The 19,349-nt window shown below is 40.5% G+C and overlaps 1 protein-coding gene across 6 annotated transcripts in view; it reads left to right on the top strand.

The window, feature by feature from the left end:
* ASCC3 (activating signal cointegrator 1 complex subunit 3) overlaps positions 1 to 19,349 on the top strand; it is a 508,597-nt gene that overhangs the window by 424,897 nt on the left and 64,351 nt on the right. For 5 of the 6 annotated variants that reach the window (XM_073336867.1, XM_073336864.1, XM_073336863.1 and 2 more), the window contains 2 exons: positions 10,233 to 10,344; positions 11,600 to 11,734. In XM_073336867.1, the coding sequence (XP_073192968.1) occupies positions 10,233 to 10,344; positions 11,600 to 11,734 (247 nt within the window). Of the gene's footprint in view, positions 1 to 10,232; positions 10,345 to 11,599; positions 11,735 to 19,349 lie in introns of those variants that run through there. The other variant, XM_073336868.1, reaches the window with a different exon arrangement.

The raw sequence follows: 19,349 nt of genomic DNA, 5'->3' as shown, positions 1-19,349 counted from the left end.
AACTTTATAAAGAAATTAATTCTAATACTGGATTTTGATGTTTAAATGATTTAATTAGTGGATCTAATTTGGCAAGTTTTCTATCCAGCAGTATCAAGCTCCAACATAAGTCTCCTTTATAGAGAGGTTTCTTGGATACAAAATAGATTACATAGGTTGATATAGATATAATACAGTTATTATTTGACTAATGTGCAAGATGTCTAGATTATACAAAACATTCCTTACCTGAGGTCAACAGTTACTGATACGCCTTACTTCTGAAGCAGTTCTCTAATGATGGGACATAATATGAAAACTTACATTTCAAGTTATAACTCAACATTAATTTTTAAGGACAGATTGCTGCTTTGAGCCAGAATCCCTGAATAATCTTGGCCAGGAGAGCAGCGCATGTGATAAATGGAATGCAGTGTTTTCTCAACAGGTGCTGAAGGAGAAGGGCCAAATCTGACCTGGAGTTCTCTGTGCATAGTGGTGGTGTGGGTGGGGAATAGTCAAGTGGATGCAGAAGTGGAAGGGATAGGGATACTTACAGAATGGTTTTGTGGGGGAGATTAGGATCTAATTGTATGGGGAACACAGAATAATGTGGAGATGTGAGTCAGATAGTCCAGAGTCTTAACAGGGTAGATTCGCTGAGCTGGTGGGGGCCACTTCAGAGTGGAGTCTGGTAGGCATTGCTAATGTGGTTGAGGGAACAGCAGACCAGACTGAAAGGCAATTATGAAACAGGAGTCCTGCATCAGTTTGTGAGTGCCACACATGGAACACTACAGATGCAAGTTGAAGCTATCAACAGCCTGCTCTTATTTCCTCCCTCCTCCACCTGCATTTATGCACACAGTGTTCTTTCTAGATTCAGAGAGGCCTCAGAGAAGTGGCAGGACTGGGCTAGGGTGTTTGATTTTGTGCAATTAGAAAGTTAGCAACCCTAGTCATGCCTGGTCAGTATTTCATTGAGAAGCACCTAAGGAAAACCCAGGTGCTTCAGGAGGAGGACTCCAGATTCATGCAAAACCATGCTTTTCCTTCTAAGCTAATTCCCAGTATAGTAATGGAGAGTACTGTGCCATAGAGGAGCTTCATTTTTTGAATGACATAAAATCAAGGTCCTAACCACTTGTGGTCCTTAAGGATCTCATGTCACTTTTCACACTAGGAGAAATGTTCTGGATATACTCCAGTTTTGATGCTTACAGTTTGTCCACAGTGTCTGAATTCCCCCTGCAGTTGCAGTTGGCGATATTCTTCTTCTTCACTTCTGGTCCTGAGCTGTTTTGTAGCCTTCCTCTCCACTGTGAAACAGCTAATGCTTTTCATCCAACAGGTGTTTGCAGGATGATGAGTGAAGTAATTCCTGCATGCGTGATTTGTAGAGTGCTTTGGGATTCTTTGGGATGAAAGGCATTATATAAATGCACACTGATGTCATGTTTCCAAATGAACAGGCTTCGATAGTATGTAATAGACTTAAATTCTCATTTATTTTATTGCCTATTATGTGCTACTGCTGTGTAAACAAATTTAGAATCCGTCAAACTACACCTGCGAAGTCCAATAATAAAAAGTCATTAGTCTTATTGAAAACTCATGACTATTTAAACCATATTAATTTGATTTTTACCTTTTCTGAGAGAGAAATTAAGATCAAAACACATTTTCATTTTAAGTATCCAGGTATCTGATATAGTTTAACCTCTCTCTTTCCATTGCTGAATAGCAATAAAAAGTTTGCCACAATATTCAAAATGTTTAAATAAATCCCCAAAAATGAACTAAGAACTTTTCATTCTTCTAATTTTGTGGGGCACCATATCAGACTTTAACATCTCAATACTTTAGCATGCATAAAATAGATATTAAGAAAATGTTTCTGCAACAAATTTTAAATAATCTGTCATACCTGATATAGTAATATGTTTGGTATAGCATTGGAAATATGTAAATATTACATTATTTATTTTAGTTTCCCTGGTCTGTTGAATTGTTGAATCCATCTCTCCTGTTATCTGTAAGATGGGTTCCTAATTTTATTGATAAAAAGCATAATTGAGCCCATGATTAGAAGGGTGGGGATGTTGGCAGCTGGTATTGTTCAGGGAATGCTGAATAGTAGCCACTTTGTTAAATAGCTCATGAATAGGCCTGGATATACAAATGAGAGGGGCAGTCCAAATGAATATATCACAACATGCCAAGTTTCCAGTCCATTGTTTATTTTACTAAGAGCCAGTCATTTCTAAATATTCTGGGGATTTGAAATTTGTGTTTTGAGTTAGTTTTTGTGTTGATTGCAAGCAGGTACTGTACCATGCCACAAGGTGCTTCCACGTCAATCTTTATTTATAGGGCTGTGGCCAGAGAGATTGGCCAAGAGTTCTGTTCTGTGAAAAAAATAATAATGTGAGATTAACTTATCACAGTTGGCAGGTAGGAGACCAAGATAAAGACCACATCTCATCAGCAAGGAAAGGAGATCCTTGGCTTTGGGTGAAATTAATGGACTCTGTCCATTCTATTAACCTTGTGAAAGGATTAGACTTCATTAGTCCAATTTTTTCTTCACCCATTTGAAACATTTTTGAAAATCAAACTCCAATATTTTATGCTATACGCTTAATCAGAAAAAGAGGGATAGAAACCTAGTACATATGTGGACCTAAACAGAATCAACTTTGCAGTTGGAACATTAATATGATGATAAACTTTCTCTCCATACAGCTACAAATTGAAGTGAGGAATTTAAATCACTTCTCTTTATGTAAATTGAATGTTCAGTAATGACAGATTTTATTGTTGATTCATTCAAAGATTGTCCTTAAAAGATTTTCCATTTTGTGACAACCTTGGAGAATTTACCACAGTGAAAGTACAGAATAGCATAAATTATAGTAAAATGGAATTGTCTCAGTCAATTAGATGTTCTTATTAGCACACAATTTTACATTATATCTCACATATGCAGTTTCTTGCACATTGATTGGCTAAGTGTGTCTAATTTGCATATTATGGTTATTTCTCCTTCAAAGTGCAGATTCTATTACTAGACTAGACTAGAGGGCTATTATTAACCATTCAAAGTAGCATAATTTGCATAATCAATCCATAGTTATTTCTCAATGACCAAATAGCAATTATGCAAAACCCTCAGCTTTCAATGACTAACGCCTTCATGCTACCCATCTATTTGCCCACAAGTTGCAAGGGCACGTAAATTTCTGACACGCCTATCAATCCTGTCGCTGCAGGTAACTCTAGAAATTAAATACAATGAGAATATAATACTCACATTTATGATACATATAGTCCAGTGATTTATGACATTGGCCAAAAACAGATTCTTTGGAGAAAGGTGTAAGAAATCTAATAATGGACAATTATTAAATGACCCATACATAGAAATTTTCTTCACCACCATTTAGTTATTGGCATGTATTCTTTAAATAGGAAGGTTTGTTTTCTTTACAAATGTAGTGTAACAGTGAATTTTCTTACTATTCACATAACTTTCTGATATTTTTAAAATCCCGCTAAACTCTTTCCCTCAATAATATCTTGTGGTCATGAGTTCCACTGGATAATATTTATTTAATATTTATTTAAACATTTCCTTCCATCAGTTTTTAAATATGTTGCCTTTTAATTTCATTGGATGTTACTTTGTATTAAGAGAAAAGGTAACTAGGAGGACCAGAACAGCCTTCTCTATACCATTCATTGCTTTATGCAGCTCTTTCATGGCTCCTCTTATTCATCTCTTCTCTAAACCATGTAATATTAGGGCTTGTCTACACTTGGGATTTTTCCACTGATGTAGCTGCACTAGTGTAACTCCCTAATATTGGTATATTTCAAAAAGATAGGTGACTTTCACCAGGATGATTTATGCAGGTGTCAATCTGGGGTTAAGCTGTGCTGGCAAAAGTCATTTTTTTACACCCATATAGTGAACCTATATCTATAGAGGGTTGCAATAGTACAAAAATTCCCAGAGTAGACAAGCCCCTAGATTTTTCCACCTTTCTCTCTCATTTTACTTTAAAAAGAAATTGTTCTTAATAGTTGAAGAGGAGCTAAGCCTTCTTCAAAGGAAAAAGGTATCAGAAGGTTAGGTGAAATGAGAAGAACAGAAGGGAAGAAGACTCAAAAGTTTATGAATGGGGAAGTATAGAGGCTGTAGCCAATCAGAATAGAGGGATTTATATTAATCAAAGTCCAGAGGTAAAAGGATGGGACTACATTGCAGCATGATAACTTATTAATACCCCTAACCAGGACTAATAGACCATGCTGATAAACACCTATTTATCTCCTTGGGACTTTTGGCCTCTGAGTTTTAGTTCAGGATATTGTTTTTTACGTCATAAATATGAAACACACTTATGTTACTATTTACGTAGTATAACAAGACTTTTTTCTTCCCAATTACCTTGGGAAGCACAGAAATATGATGCGACTCATACTTATCTGGGACTGTATATGGAAATGTAGTACTTTTTATTGACAGATTAACAGCATGTTTTGAGATTGTGAAGTTGGTTCATTTCATTACCAAGCAAAAATTGTACTGTATGTCAGTTTCACAAAACATTAGTTTCAGTTCAGTGAGTAGAGAAGGGTCATGAAGTTGATAGGGTTAGTCAGAAACCTAGATGATGAGGAATTTCTGCAGTACAGCCTTGTCTGTTGCTCATAAATCTTGGCGTGCTGGGCGTTTGCACAAGCATGACCTTACTTCTCCTCCTTAATCTATTGTGAATGGTGAGTTCTTCAGACCCCGGAACCAGGTGCCTGTGTTTCTGGCTGGCTACCCCAAACAACTCCTCCCTCACTTGAAAGAGATCCTTTTTAAACCGTCAACATTCTTTTCTTCTGCTGCATTCCTGGGCTTTACCCCTTCCAGCCAAAACTAGTTTTGCAGTTTGGCTCCAGAGAAAGTAAAATCTTCAAACCTTAACATTTGGGCATTGTCTCTTAACAATCCTCAAGTGTTTGCTTCAGGGATTGCTTATTGTGAGCCATTATTTCCATGCCCGCTTGGGTTTCCTTACTGCCCGCTATTAAACTAAACCAATATATTCATACAGTAAACATCCCAACAACAAGGTAAACATGCAGTATCCATAAATTATTCCAGACAGCTACAATTCCATTCCATTCCAAACATGTCCGAAGAGTACTGCGTTTTGGATTTAATTGTCAACTAATTGAGTTACAACCCTTTAGCATGCACAAGTTGCATCCCATTCACATGAGATGGTTGCTCTAACCTGTAATGATGATTGTGACATTACAAGAACATTTCCCACCCCACCCCATGGGAAAAAAATATTCCTCTGAGAATGTTGTTAGACCCCAGAACTTGCACACTGAGAAGCCAAATTACGTGATCCAGCTGCTCTTCTGGATCATGCTTTGTCCAAATAGACTATGAATCTGGGCATACAACAGGAAAAGTATCTAAGCAACATGCAAGCCATGCCTCAAATTTACAGGTGCCCGGTATTTCTGAATTTGTGGTTAAAAACTCCCTTGTGTAGAAAAACTACTTGTGAAGGTCTAAATTAAGGCAGTAAACCCACTGGCAAATTCCTTTCTGACCACCGAGAAAGTGGGATCTGATGTCTTGGAGTCCTCTGATAAACATAATCCAAATCAAGAAAGTGAGACGTAGCAGAGTTCTTGCTACCATGGTGCTATTTAAAGGAATACAATAAAATAAGTATATAACCTGCCAAAAGTTATTTTTATTAGTTTTCAGTCATAGAACAAGTAAGCAAATACGAGACAGTAATAAGTAGACAAATGTACTCATAAAGATTATAACCTACACATACAATGGTAACACATCAGCTCTGTAGTAACAGGCTCAAATGAGGCCGGGCAGTTCCCTTCCCAATCAAACATTGAATCTCAGCCACTTCAAGAGGATGTCCCCAACACAATAAACACCCACAGACACTGCTGGGACTTGCATACTGTGCTTCCCCTAACAGTGATGTGCTCAATAACATAGATTCACCACAGACATCTCACTGCCAGGGATGTGATCAGAAGGTGCCGCTTCCAATGAATTCCTCTGGCTGCCTAGGGCCACAAGCCAAGGGAAAGAACATATGAAGATGACTTTGAATGTGTATCCCATATTAAAGCTTGTACTTAAAGGATATTGTGTTTTCAGAGTTGTAAGTCTCAAGAAGCGTACATTGAGGTTGGTATTGAATTTAGTAGATTTTGCTTTAAAAAAAAAAAGAAAAGAAAACCTTCACAGTAGCAAGATTATTTGTGTAACATTTTCAGCTGTCTTTGCAACCCACTTACATTATGTGTGTCATTATTACTACCGTATAACCTGAACACAAAAAACATGGGTCTGTAACAAATGACTTCACAGCATTGACAGTTATAGCAGGACCATTTCAAGCCTGATGAAAAATTTCCCAGAGAGATCTCAGGTCAGGTTTATATAAGCTAAACAGGAAACGATTGCCACTGTCCACATTAAATCCAAAATGTTTTGTGTAACTTCATCTACATTTTATGTTGCTACACATGTCTCTATCATTCTCAACTGATGAAATTCCACACTTGCTTAGATTAGATAAATAAGTTCATGTTTCATGGTTTATTATTCTTGCTAAACTCTACTAGGTTTGCAGGGAGGGGGTTAAATATATTATTTTAAAGGACAATAAAAAGTTAGTTCCTTCAGTTTTTCATTGTTTAAATTTTATGTACTTTGTACATTTTTATGTTACTTAGGGGTTTGTTATTGCTGTTTCCCAGTGGACTACTAATGGAAGTTAGCCTGTCTAGTCCATGTGCTAGATGGTGTTAGTATAAAACTGCCTTTGACTTTCACACCTCTCAGGGGACGAGTAATTGTTGTGTTCAAACAGCCTGTAATTGTGATCCCGCTGGCTTTCTCAGTACGCTTCTGGCTATTAGAATCATTAAACAACTCAGCACCTGTTAACAGCATTGTAAATATTCAACCCTGCTTGTGTGCAGGTTGAGCCCAATATAGGAAAAGGCTTACAGAGCCCAGCCTCATAAATTAGAGCTTCTGACAAGTCAATTATTGTGAAACTGGGTTTCACAGTGAAATAAATGAAATGGTGTGCTGATAAAAAGGTAGGCTGACTGTTTATAGCAAAGGGAAAATAATGACTAGATGGTTCAATGCAGTGAGCATGAAACGGCATTGTTTTTATTCTTTATCTGTAATTAAATAGTTAGGTAATATAGCTTCATAGCAGAACTGATGTAAAGTACAGTTTATATACTTTGAACATACTAGCATGCAAACAGATCTGCATTTATCAAAATTCTATATAATCTCATTCATAAAATCATTATTGAAAACAAAGTAATATAGTCTTTACAATTGAATGGCTACACTATTTATTGGGACAAAGGTACACTGAATGACTGAGAAGCTCCCTTGGGTGTGGTTAATATTATATTTACCCTATTACAGATACTAGTTAATATACGCTGACAGTACTTCACTCAAGATCACAAATAACTGTAAAATTCTTCTTTTCATAGTCAGCTTTGCATTGGGAACTTGGAAAATTTTTCCCTACAAAATTGCCAAAAGTGTAGGTATCAGCAATTTTAGAAAACATCTGAAAATGTCTGCAAAAATATTACGTTTTGTAGGGTTCTAAGAAGAAATTTGCCTATCATGATTTCTTGTTAAGCTGTAAAGAACAGCAAATTAGGCAAAGAACATGTAATACAACAATAGTGACAAAGCTATTTTCAAGAATTTGATAAGATTAAATTACTAATACAGGTCCTGATCCTGAAAAATTCATTACTTAGTGCTGTACGTATCTCATTTTTAAAATAACAGCATTACTAAATTGTCACTTCAAGAGGACTGCACACAGCAGTACTAAAAATATTCTAGTTTTTGGTCTGAGCTTTCGAACACTACGTACTACTCTGCACCCAGAAATGAGCATTAGCAGGATGAGGCCCTAAACTGAGATCATTTTAGTATTGCTGTGTGCAATCCGAAAGAGAAATTTTTAAAAAGTCATGACAATGAAAATAAAAGATAAAGAGAAGTAAACTGCTTTCCATTTTTATCAATATAACATTGTTTGAAAAATTCTGAAGATTAACTGAGATAAGTTAATGATGTGTTGCTGAAAGGAATACAGGAATAACTTTCTTACAAATTAGCTTTTCTTTGGACAGGTCAGTGGCTCTGAATGCATTATCATCTATGATACACAAGTTTTTATCTAAACACATTAAAGGTGGTTTGTTTGTTTTTTAGTTGGACAGCACTCTTGCTTTAAATCTATATGATGAATACTTGCTTTGAACACAGTGTAAAATGAGTATACCGAAAACATTAGGGTCTTGTAGTCATTTACACTTGTGCAAAATTAGTTGTAATATGCTACCAGATCAGAATTTTTCACTCACTGACACTGGGTTTTATACCCACTTTGCCCAGGAGTAATTAAATATGCAAGGCAGCAGAGAATCATGTCCCTATTTTGTGTCTGTGTATGATTACTAGAAAAGAAATCAGAAGAAGCTTGTGTAGCTATTTAACACGCTGTTTCTCTCAGGTAAGCTGCTTGAAGTAAAAACATGTGATCAGATAAAGAGGCTGCTAAAAATTCAGTGTTACAGAAAATATTTTAAAAAATCAGTTGAACTTCTAGTCTCTGTTGCTAATGCTAGATTAAAGGAAACCTATAGCAACTAACTAAAGAGTGTGTGGAATGAGACTTATTTTTCCTTATAAATTTTCCCACCTATGCTAACACCAGTGCATCAGCAATAGTCAGAGCAGTAGTGGAGACGGGGCTCTAGTCTGCTGGTGCCATCGGAAGAGATGTTCAAAACGCTGGCAGCAGCGGCCGCTGGACTACTCTAGAACTTTCCCTTGTTACCGGTGGCGGAGCTGAAGGGGTGGCAGCAATGCTGGGATATTTTCGGAAGAGCTCTAAAGTAACTGAAGCAAAAGTGTGAATGAAGGAGCATCTCATATAAGCATTTTGTATTTAACTGTAGGATCCATTTCAATGTGCTATTTTTGAATGACGTAAAAAAAAATCAACTATTTACAGATTTAAGAGGCATAAGTTCACAGCAGCTCAGTGTCCTCTTTTTTTTAATTGTGCTTTTGAATTGTTGACCTTTTCTATATTAAAAATGTTTGAATTATACTTTAAAATAGTGTTTTAATTGCACTGCTTGATTTCATAATTTATTTTTAAAGGTTTGAAACTAAAATTTAAGACTATACTCATTTCCTTTTACCAATTGTAGAGCCAATTCCTCACTTTCTTTCTTGAGTGGTCATATGGGGCCAAATTCATGTGTCATTACTCCAGTTTTATTCAGGCAAAATTCCCATTGAAATGATATTAATTTTGTCTGAATAAGAACCTGAGGTTTTGGCCCACAGGCTTCACTTCTGCTAATAAGGAGTGCAGGAGTTCGTCCAAAACGTCAATGAGTCTTCTATTATTATGCATAGCTATAGTCAAATGTTCTGGCTCATTTAGAAATATCTTTCTTTAGTTCAGATAGCTAAGAAATATTATTACTGTACAGTGTGATAAATGTACATAAATAGAAGAACCAGGAGACTATACACTACAGTGTATACTAAATACTCCTAATGTAAAATGCCTTTTTTGATTAATTTCAGTTTTGTGAAAAGTTAGGCTGAAAAATATTAGTGTTTAATAAATCAAAACTTGGGTGTTCTGTGTGTTTTCAAAATATATCAATACAGCTAGCTTTATTATTGTCATTCCAAAATACAAAAACATTTCTTTCTCCATCACTTCGCTGGTTAAAGGAAATATAGCCTTACCTGAGAACTATTGCTTATTTAAGCTTGGAGCCAAACAAGCTGGAAAACACTCCAGTTTACAGAATAAACTGTTTCATATTGTTTGATTTATCCTCAGCTATTTAATACTTAAAATGTTATCTTTTCATGTATAGATCCTAGTATTGTTTTGGCTACTCCCAGAGTCCATTTAAGAGTCAGCAAAAAGAAGCATGGATTTCTCTTTAGACTCGAAAGGGGAAAAATTCTATGTTTACTTGCATGACCGGTGTGGATTCTTGATTCATCCACGCTGCTTGTGCATGTTTGTAGAATGGCAGTCTAGTTACATTCATAGTCTTTTGAGAAGATGTCTTTATTGTTAAATATTGACAATGTGCTTATGTAATTTATCTAGTTACTATAATTTAGATGATGTGAGCCATGACACCATGAACAAGTTCCTTTCAAACCTTGTTGAGAAATCCCTCATTGACCTGGAATGTTCCTACTGTATTGAAATCGGGGAGGTAAGACTAATTTATACTTCCTTAAGAATCCGTGAGTAAAAATAGACCAATTGGAAGATTGGGCCAAAAGGAATCTGATGAGGTTCAATAAGGATAAGTGCAGGGTCCTGCACTTAGGACGGAAGAACCCAATGCACAGCTACAGACTAGGGACCGAATGGCTAGGCAGCAGTTCTGCGGAAAAGGACCTAGGGGTGACAGTGGACGAGAAGCTGGATATGAGTCAGCAGTGTGCCCTTGTTGCCAAGAAGGCCAATGGCATTTTGGGATGTATAAGTAGGGGCATAGCGAGCAGATCGAGGGACGTGATCGTTCCCCTCTATTCGACATTGGTGAGGCCTCATCTGGAGTACTGTGTCCAGTTTTGGGCCCCACACTTCAAGAAGGATGTGGATAAATTGGAGAGAGTCCAGCGAAGGGCAACAAAAATGATTAGGGGACTGGAACACATGACTTATGAGGAGAGGCTGAGGGAGCTGGGATTGTTTAGCCTGCAGAAGAGAAGAATGAGGGGGGATTTGATAGCTGCTTTCAACTACCTGAAAGGGGGTTCCAAAGAGGATGGCTCTAGACTGTTCTCAATGGTAGCAGATGACAGAACGAGGAGTAATGGTCTCAAGTTGCAGTGGGGGAGGTTTAGATTGGATATTAGGAAAAACTTTTTCACTAAGAGGGTGGTGAAACACTGGAATGCGTTACCTAGGGAGGTGGTAGAATCTCCTTCCTTAGAGGTTTTTAAGGTCAGGCTTGACAAAGCCCTGGCTGGGATGATTTAACTGGGAATTGGTCCTGCTTTGAGCAGGGGGTTGGACTAGATGACCTTCTGGGGTCCCTTCCAACCCTGATATTCTATGATTCTATGATTCTATGAATACAGTAGAGGTAATCTTTAATGTCAATTTGTTATTTTTTTCAGCAAAGTTTTGTTTGTTCTTGTGTTGCTCTAATTATCTAATTATTACACAATTCAATAGATTTGCCCTGCATTAATCCAAAACTCCTGCAATAAGGAGACAATGGGAATCCCCAATTCCTGCTCTTAGATCTTGAAATTTCATGTCTGACTTCAGAAATAGAGCCTCTCACAAGTTTGTCAATGCTGAAAACTGGGTTTTTCCAATCAGTTTGGCAACTGGACTAGTGTGAGGCTGTTGAACCATTTTGCAATCTCATTTTCATCGCTGTCTATTTTAAAATACAATCTTTTCACGTGGTTTTTATACATTTCATGGTATATTTTCTTCCCTTCTAACAGGATAATCGTTGCATTGAACCTCTAACATACGGCCGCATTGCTTCTTACTACTATTTGAAGCATCAAACTGTTAGGATGTTCAAGGATCGGTTGAAACCTGAATGCAGTGTTGAAGAATTGCTCTCAGTTCTGTCAGTAAGTGATAACTTTTTCTTCATCTTAATATATATAGCTCTTAATTTTAAAAGGCACAAATAACTTAGTGAATCTGTACACGTGCTTGCACATACACAAACATGATTAAATAGCATTTCTACCCTGTCCTTGAAGTAGTTAATGACCTACATTGTCTCCAAAGTTTGGTAGTTTTCCATTGCCTCATGTTGAACTCTGTCACCTACCTTGTTAGCTGAATGTCAGACAGAAATATGCAAGGCACCATAGCTGGATGTCTATCTTATCGATGATAAAGACAGGTCCCAGACTAGGAGTATATTGGAGACATCTGAATTGTCTTCTTGTTTCTCTAAGATTTTACTGGTGTAGATTGTGAACAGCAACATCTAGTCATCCAAGAGTTGAACTGTCTGAGGATTTCTGGGCTCCTCCAAGTGAGCCATGAGCTTTATTAATAGAGATGCTCCCTCCTCCTTACTCAGAAAGGGGAAAATATCCATGAATGACTCCTCCGTACAGAAACATAGACATTGTCACATTAGATATGATCAGTTGTCTGTATTTTAGAAGAAGATGTGAAATCCTCATAATGAACAATAATCCAAGGGAGAATTTTTTCCCATAATGTGAGAAAGTTAGTGAATCTCTTTTTTAACGAAAAATGTGGTTTGATAGTCGTTATATAAATATGTATATAAGTATTATTTTGGCTATTGTAACCGAGGATGTTATAGCCCATATATTGTAAACATCTAATCCTTTACTGGATGCTGTGCTCTTTGCCACTTGGGTGGGGGGAAAGTATTTTTATCAGTTTTATGTTTATTATCTTTTAATTTTATTGGAATGTTCCCTTGTTCTTGTGCAATGAGGGGGAGATTAAAAAAAAAAAAAAAAGCCTGACTGACCACCTCTTTAGTATTTACTGTACCTCTACCGTATACCCACAGCAGCTATGTTTACACTGCACACCACTGGCAGCAGCATGTAGGATATGTGTAGCTACACTCTGCTGAGAAAAGCAGGCTATGTCCACACTGCAGCATATAATTACACACACCAGTGAAAGGCTCTGGCAGGGGGAAGGCAGCAGGGAGCTGCTGGAGCTTTTCTCTTCTGCCTTTCCTTGCCAGACCCTATCCCTCCAGCCAGAGAAGGAGAAATTTCTCCTTCTCCTTTCCCTGCAGTAAGGAAGAGCTCCGGCGGCAAGGAGGCAGCAGGACATTATACTGCTATTTTTAGCAGTATAGACGGGGAAGACGTTGCTTGAGCCTGTCGAGAACCGTGTAGGGTTCAGGCATGTCTTTACTCACCTAAGCAATGCCTCACTGTCTACAGTGCTATTTATACTTGTGCTAGCAAGGTGTGTAGTATATGTGCCTTTAGTTAGCTTCTCTCTCAATGAGGTAAACTTTTAAAGTCTCTCTTCATGTGGAAGACTTTTCGTGTCTCTAATCATTGTCATTGTCCTTCTGTAGGCCTTTTATTTCTGAGAGATGGACTGTATTTACTAGGGAACCCAAGAGAACAGTGTTCCAGATGAGGGCATACCATAGATTTACCTAACAGCATTACAATATTTATTATTATTAGTCTCTATCCCTTTATTAATGCAGGCTGACCTTTTGTTTGTTTTTTTCCACTGTTGGGCACAGAGCTGTCTATAATGTTGCCCATGTGTTTTTTCCTAGTGATTACAATTAATGTAGAGCAGTGGTTTCCAAATTAGGGGTGCCCCTTGTTCAGAGAGAGCCCCTGGCAGGCCAGGCCAGTTTGTTTACTTGCTGTGTCCACAGATTCGGCCAATCACAGCTCCCAGTGGCCATGGTTCGCCGTTCTCAGCCAATGGGGGCTGCGGGAAGCAGCGCGGACCACAGGACATGGTGGCCACCGCTTCCCGCAGCCCCCATTGGCCTGGAGCGGCGAACCGCAGCCAGTGGGAGCCGCGATCGGCCGAACCTGCGAACACAGCAGGTAAACAAACCAGCCTGGCCCACCAGGGGCTCTCCCTGAACAAGCAGTGCCCCTAGTTTGGGAACCACTGATGTACAGATCCATCAGTATTTAAATTTTTCCTTCTCTGTGCATCACCTAGTACTTATCTATATTGAATTTCATTTAATATGTTAAATAATGCTGGTCCCACTACATATCCTTATTTGCCAAGGTGCTGGTAAAAAGGGAAGTTTCTTCCTAACCCCAGGTAGTTAGTGATCGATCCAATTACAAACACCTTCAAACTCTGGGGAATTTCAGAACCAAACTTTATGACTGAGGCCCATTCCTACATAAAAGTTTTGCTAAAAATCTAAGAGACTGCTGCAACTTATAAAATGTTTGTTTACATTCTTAAAACTAATTAGACAAAATAAAATCAATTAAGGTCCAAATTCTTTGATATGTAAACTTGAAAAGGTAAAACAGAGCAAGGGAAGTATGGAATCCTTATTATGTTGATGGTGAATAACTTTTATAGCCTACAGTTTTACTTATTTTTATGCAGATGTTGGTTTTCATAATTGCTAGTTAAATTATTATTCCATCTTTCTTTATTAAAGGTGTAAAATGAGTTTTTCACAATCGGATGCTGTCTTGAAAAGATTAGGCATTTTAACAGAATTATCGCCAAGTTTTTTCTCAACACTGAATTAATGAGCTCTATAATTAAGGCAGTTGCTTCACACCACTATTATTAACCAATAACATTACATCTGTCTTGCTCCATTGATGCCCTTTTCCTACTTATTGAAACATTTAGCAGTTTTGGCAACAGGGAATTGCATGGCATGGGGTAAGTAGTCTAATTAGATGTAAGTGAAAATCCTAGGAGAAAAGGATATTTAAAAAGTAATTTGAAAAATCTCTTAATGATGCTGGCACTGAAAGCTGTAGCCTATAGTAGAAAAGGCATGTCAACATTGCAAAACATGATTATAATTTTAATCATTTTGCTGATGTGACTTACTTTTAAAGTTTTGACTTCCTTTGAATACATTAATTAAAAATAACTTCCTTAAACTCTTCTAAAATGTGTCTGCAAAAGTCTGTACCATTGAATTATAGGTGTCTTTTTTTATTCATTGTCTTTCAGAACTACAGACTTTACAAAAATTAATTCTATTGTGCGAAATTCAGCAGTGACATATGTGGTGGTGTAATGTAGACATCAAGGAGCATTGTTGTAATTTGCAGGCTGTGAAAGCAGAAGTGTGAGATTGTAAGAGGGAAAGTAATCAACATGAGGGTTTAGGATGGAAGTTACACTGATTCATGACAAATTACCAACATGTAATTTACACAGCCTCTTGTCACCTGAATGCAGAAATTACTGGGTGAGGTGCTTTGGTCTGTTTTATTCAGGAGGTCAAACTCGGTGACCACATTGGTCCCTTCTCGCCTTAAAATCTGTGAATTCCACCAATTCTATTTAAGAGCTCCAGGGGCATATTTTCCCTTAATCCAGTATTGCATACAAATGATAATTCCAAATTATGCACCAGACAGCTACCACTGGGAACCTGCAGTTTATCTCATGGTAAACTGGTTCGTATTCACTCAATCCATAGCACTGACAGTGTCCCCTCTCTCAAAACGAAAAGTCATTGGAAAAAGCAAGATTTCCTTCAACTTTCTTCCCAGTGACCAAGACAGTTGCTTTCCTGCGAGCCCTGCATCCCACTCTCATAATCTGTTTTTTGGGTTTCATAAGAATGGCCATATTGGGTCAAATCAATGATCCATCTCTCCCAGTATCCTGTCATCCAACAGTGGCTAGTGGGCATGCTTCAGAGGGAATGAACAGAACGGCAATTATCTAGCGATCCATTCCCTGTCATCCAGGCCCAGCTTCTGGTTGCCAGAGATATAGGGACATCCAGAGCATGGGGTTGTGGCACTGACCATCTTGGCTAATAGCCGTTGATGGACCTATTCTCCATGAACTGTTCTATTTCTTTTTTTGAAGCCAGTTATACTTTTGGCCTTCACAACATCCCAAGACAGGTGAGTTCCACTGATTAACTGTGCATTGTGTGACGAGATAATTTATGTTGAGATAACTGGCTCTGTGAATGAAGGGAAAGCAGTGGATGTGTTGTTCCTTGACTTTAGCAAAGCTTTTGATATGGTCTCCCACAGTATTCTTGCCAGCAAGTTAAAGAAGTATGGGCTGGATGAATGGACTAGAAGGTGGACAAAAAGCTGGCTAGATCGTTGGACTCACTGGGTAGTGATCAATGGCTCCATGTCTAGTTGGCAGCCGGTATCATGCAGAGTGCCTCAAGGGTTGGTCCTGGGGCCTGTTTTGTTCAATGTCTTCATTAATGATCTGGAGGATGGCATGGACTGCACCCTCAGCAAGTTTGCAGATGACACTAAACTGAGAGGAGTGGTAGATACGCTGGAGGGTAGGGATAGGATTCAGAGGGACCTAGACAAATTAGAGGATTGGCCAAAAGAAATCTGATGAAGTTCAACAAGGACAAGAGCACTTAGGATGGAAGAATCCCATGCACCGCTACAGACTAAGGGCCGAATGACTAGGCAGCAGTTCTGCAGAAAAGGACCTAGGGGTTACAGTGGACGAGAAGCTGGATATGAGTCAACAGTGTGCCCTTGTTCCCAAGAAGGCTAACAGCATTTTGGGCTGTATAAGTAGGGGCATTACCAGCAGATTGAGGGACGTGATCGTTCCCCTCTATTTGACATTGGTGAGGCCTCATCTGGAGTACCGTGTCCAGTTTTGGGCCCCACACAACAAGAAGGATGTGGAAAAATTGGAAAGAGTCCAGCAGAGGGCAACAAAAATGATTAGGGGACTGGAACACATGAGTTATGAGGAGAGGCTGAGGGAATTGGGATTGTTTAGTCTGCGGAAGAGAAGAATGAGGGGGGATTTGATAGCTGCTTTCAACTACCTGAAAGGGGGTCCAAAGAGGGTGGATCTAGACTGTTCTCAGTGGTAGCAGATGACAGAACAAGGAGCAATGGTCTCAAGTTGCAATGTGGGAGGTCTAGGTTGGCTATTAGAAAAAACATTTTCACTAGGAGGATGGTGGAGCACTGGAATGGGTTACCTAGGGAGGTAGTGGAATCTCCTTCCTTAGAAATTTTCAAGGTCAGGCTTGACAAAGCCCTAGCTGGGATGATTTAGTTGGGGATTGGTCCTGCTTTGAGCAGGGGGTTGGACTAGATGACCTCCTGAGCCTTAAACACCCCTAAGGATGGAGATTCCACCACCTCCCTAGGTAACCCATTCCAGTTCTTCACCACCCTTTTAGTGAAATAGTGTTTCCTAATATCCAACATAGATCCCCCACTGCAACTTGAGATCATTGTTCCTTGTTCTGTCATCTGCCACCACCTTGAACAGCCTAGCTCCATCCTCTTTGGAACCCCCCTTCATGTAGTTGAAGGCTGCTATCAAATCCCCCCTCATTCTTCTCTTCTGCAGACTAAATAAGCCCAGTTCCCTCAGCCTCTCCTCATAAGCCATGTGCCCCAGCCGCCTAATCATTTTTGTTGCCCTCCGCTGGACTCTCTCCAATTTGTCCACATCCTTTCTGTAGTGGAGGGCCCAAAACTGGGCGCAATACTCCAGGTGTGGCCTCACCAATGCTGAATAGAGGGGAATAATCACTTTCCTCGATCTGCAGGCAATGCTCCTACCAGGGGCGGCAGGTTTGTATAATTTTTGGTGGTGCCCAGAACGGGTCCAAGTCCTGTCTCCCAACCCCGTCTAAGGCTCTGGGAGGGAGTTTGGGTGTGAGCTCTCAGCTGGGGTAGGCGGTTAAGGTGTGGGAGATGGGCTCTGGGAGGGAGTTTGGGTGCGGGGTCTGGGCTGGGGCAGGTGGTTGGGGTGCGGGATAGGGTGAGGGGTGTAGCACTTACCTTGGGTGGCTCCCAAAAGTGACCCGCACCCCCCTCTGGCAACAGCTCCTCGGTGGGGGGCCAGAGGGATCTCCATGCACTGCTGCCCACAGGCACTGTCCCCGCAGCTCCCATTGGCTGCAGCTCAAGGCAGGGACAGCATGCGGACATGTGCCCCACCCCCAGGGGCTGCAGGAACATGCTGGCTGCTTCTGGAAGCAGAGCAAGCAAGCAAGTGGGCAGGCAGCCACCTTAGCCCTGTTTCACTGCCGGTGGTGGCGGCGGGGACCCCGGTCCTTTTAAATTGCACAGGGGCAGCGGGCGGGGCCAGGGGTGACACTCTGGGGGAGGTGCACAGGGGCAGTTGACGAAGCCAGGGAAGAGACCCGGCTCCGAACTTTGATGCAGCTGGGACCCTGTGCTCTCATATTGGTGGAGCACAAGCACCACGAACCCATAAAACTCGCCACCCCTGGCTCCTACTAATGCAGCCCAATATGCCGTTAGCCTTCTTGGCAACAAGGGCACACTGTTGACTCATATCTAGCTTCTTGTCCACTGCAATCCCCAGGTCCTTTTCTGCAGAACTGCCACTTAGCCAGTCGTCCCCAGCCTGTAGCGGTGCATGGGATTCTTCCGTCCTACATGCAGGACTCTGCGCTTGTCCTTGTTGAACCTCAACCAGATTTCTTTAAGCCCAATCCTCCAATTTGTCTAAATCACTCTGGATCCTATCCCTATCCTCCAGTGTATCTACCTCTCCCCACCCAGCTTAGTGTCATCCGCAAACTTGCTGAGGGTGCAATACATCCCATCATCCAAATGAAGATGTTGAACAAAACTGGCCCCAGGACCGACCCCTGGGGCACTCCGCTTGATACCGGCTGCCAACTAGGCATCAAGCCATTGATAACTACCTGTTGAGCCTGACGATCTAGCCAGCTTTCTAACCACCTTATAATCTTCTTGGAGAGTAGGGATCTGGGCGTAGTGGAGATGGGGGCTGTGCTGGGATGAAACAGGCCAGCCCTGGGGAGCTGCCACAGGGCAGCAGAGCCTGCGGCAGGTGTGGGGAGGTGGTAGTTCTCTCAGGGAGAGATGGAGGCCAAAGGGGAGGCAAGGAAGTTGTGCAGCTGCTAAGAGGATCCAGACTGGACGTTGTGCCAGGGGAGGGGGCAAGGCAGGGGGTGGTCCCTGTGGTTTGATCTGGCTGCCCACTGAAGGGCCCAGATGCTGGATTTGCCTCGTCCAGTCACCCTGGACTTCCACAGATCTGTGAGGCTGAGGAGCTGCCCCTGCCCTAAGGACCCCTTGCCCAGAGCCGAACCTATGGGATCCATGCACATGTCGCCACAGGCCCCTCTGCTCTAGCAGCTCCCCTCCTCCGCGGGGAGGAGCCCTGAAGCTCTCTTGTCACATGGGGATTTATCTCTTCTTTCCCACCCCCATCCCACTCCCTAGCATGGACTTCAAACTCAGCACCTTGAAGGGTTCCCCTCTTTCCCCTGTGCTGAGTGAGGTGCTCAAGGGACATGAATCTCCAAAAGAGGGCACAGCAAAAATAAAAAGGTTGGGAATCTCTGACTTACATGAATAGTTCCAACAGCTGCAGGATGGTGCTTAGTTATCTGACTTAATGTGATTATGTGGCTGGGCAAATGGACACAGGTTTTACCTTTTTGTAAAGACCTCAGATCAGTTTACACTACTTTTTCTTTTTTCTTGCCATCTTCTAGCTCCTTTGCTTAGCTGCCTGTCATTTTGC

The sequence above is a fragment of the Lepidochelys kempii genome, chromosome 3 (assembly GCF_965140265.1).
Source record: "Lepidochelys kempii isolate rLepKem1 chromosome 3, rLepKem1.hap2, whole genome shotgun sequence".
Taxonomy (NCBI): Eukaryota; Metazoa; Chordata; order Testudines; family Cheloniidae; genus Lepidochelys; species Lepidochelys kempii.
This window is presented reverse-complemented; position numbering and strand designations above follow the sequence as displayed.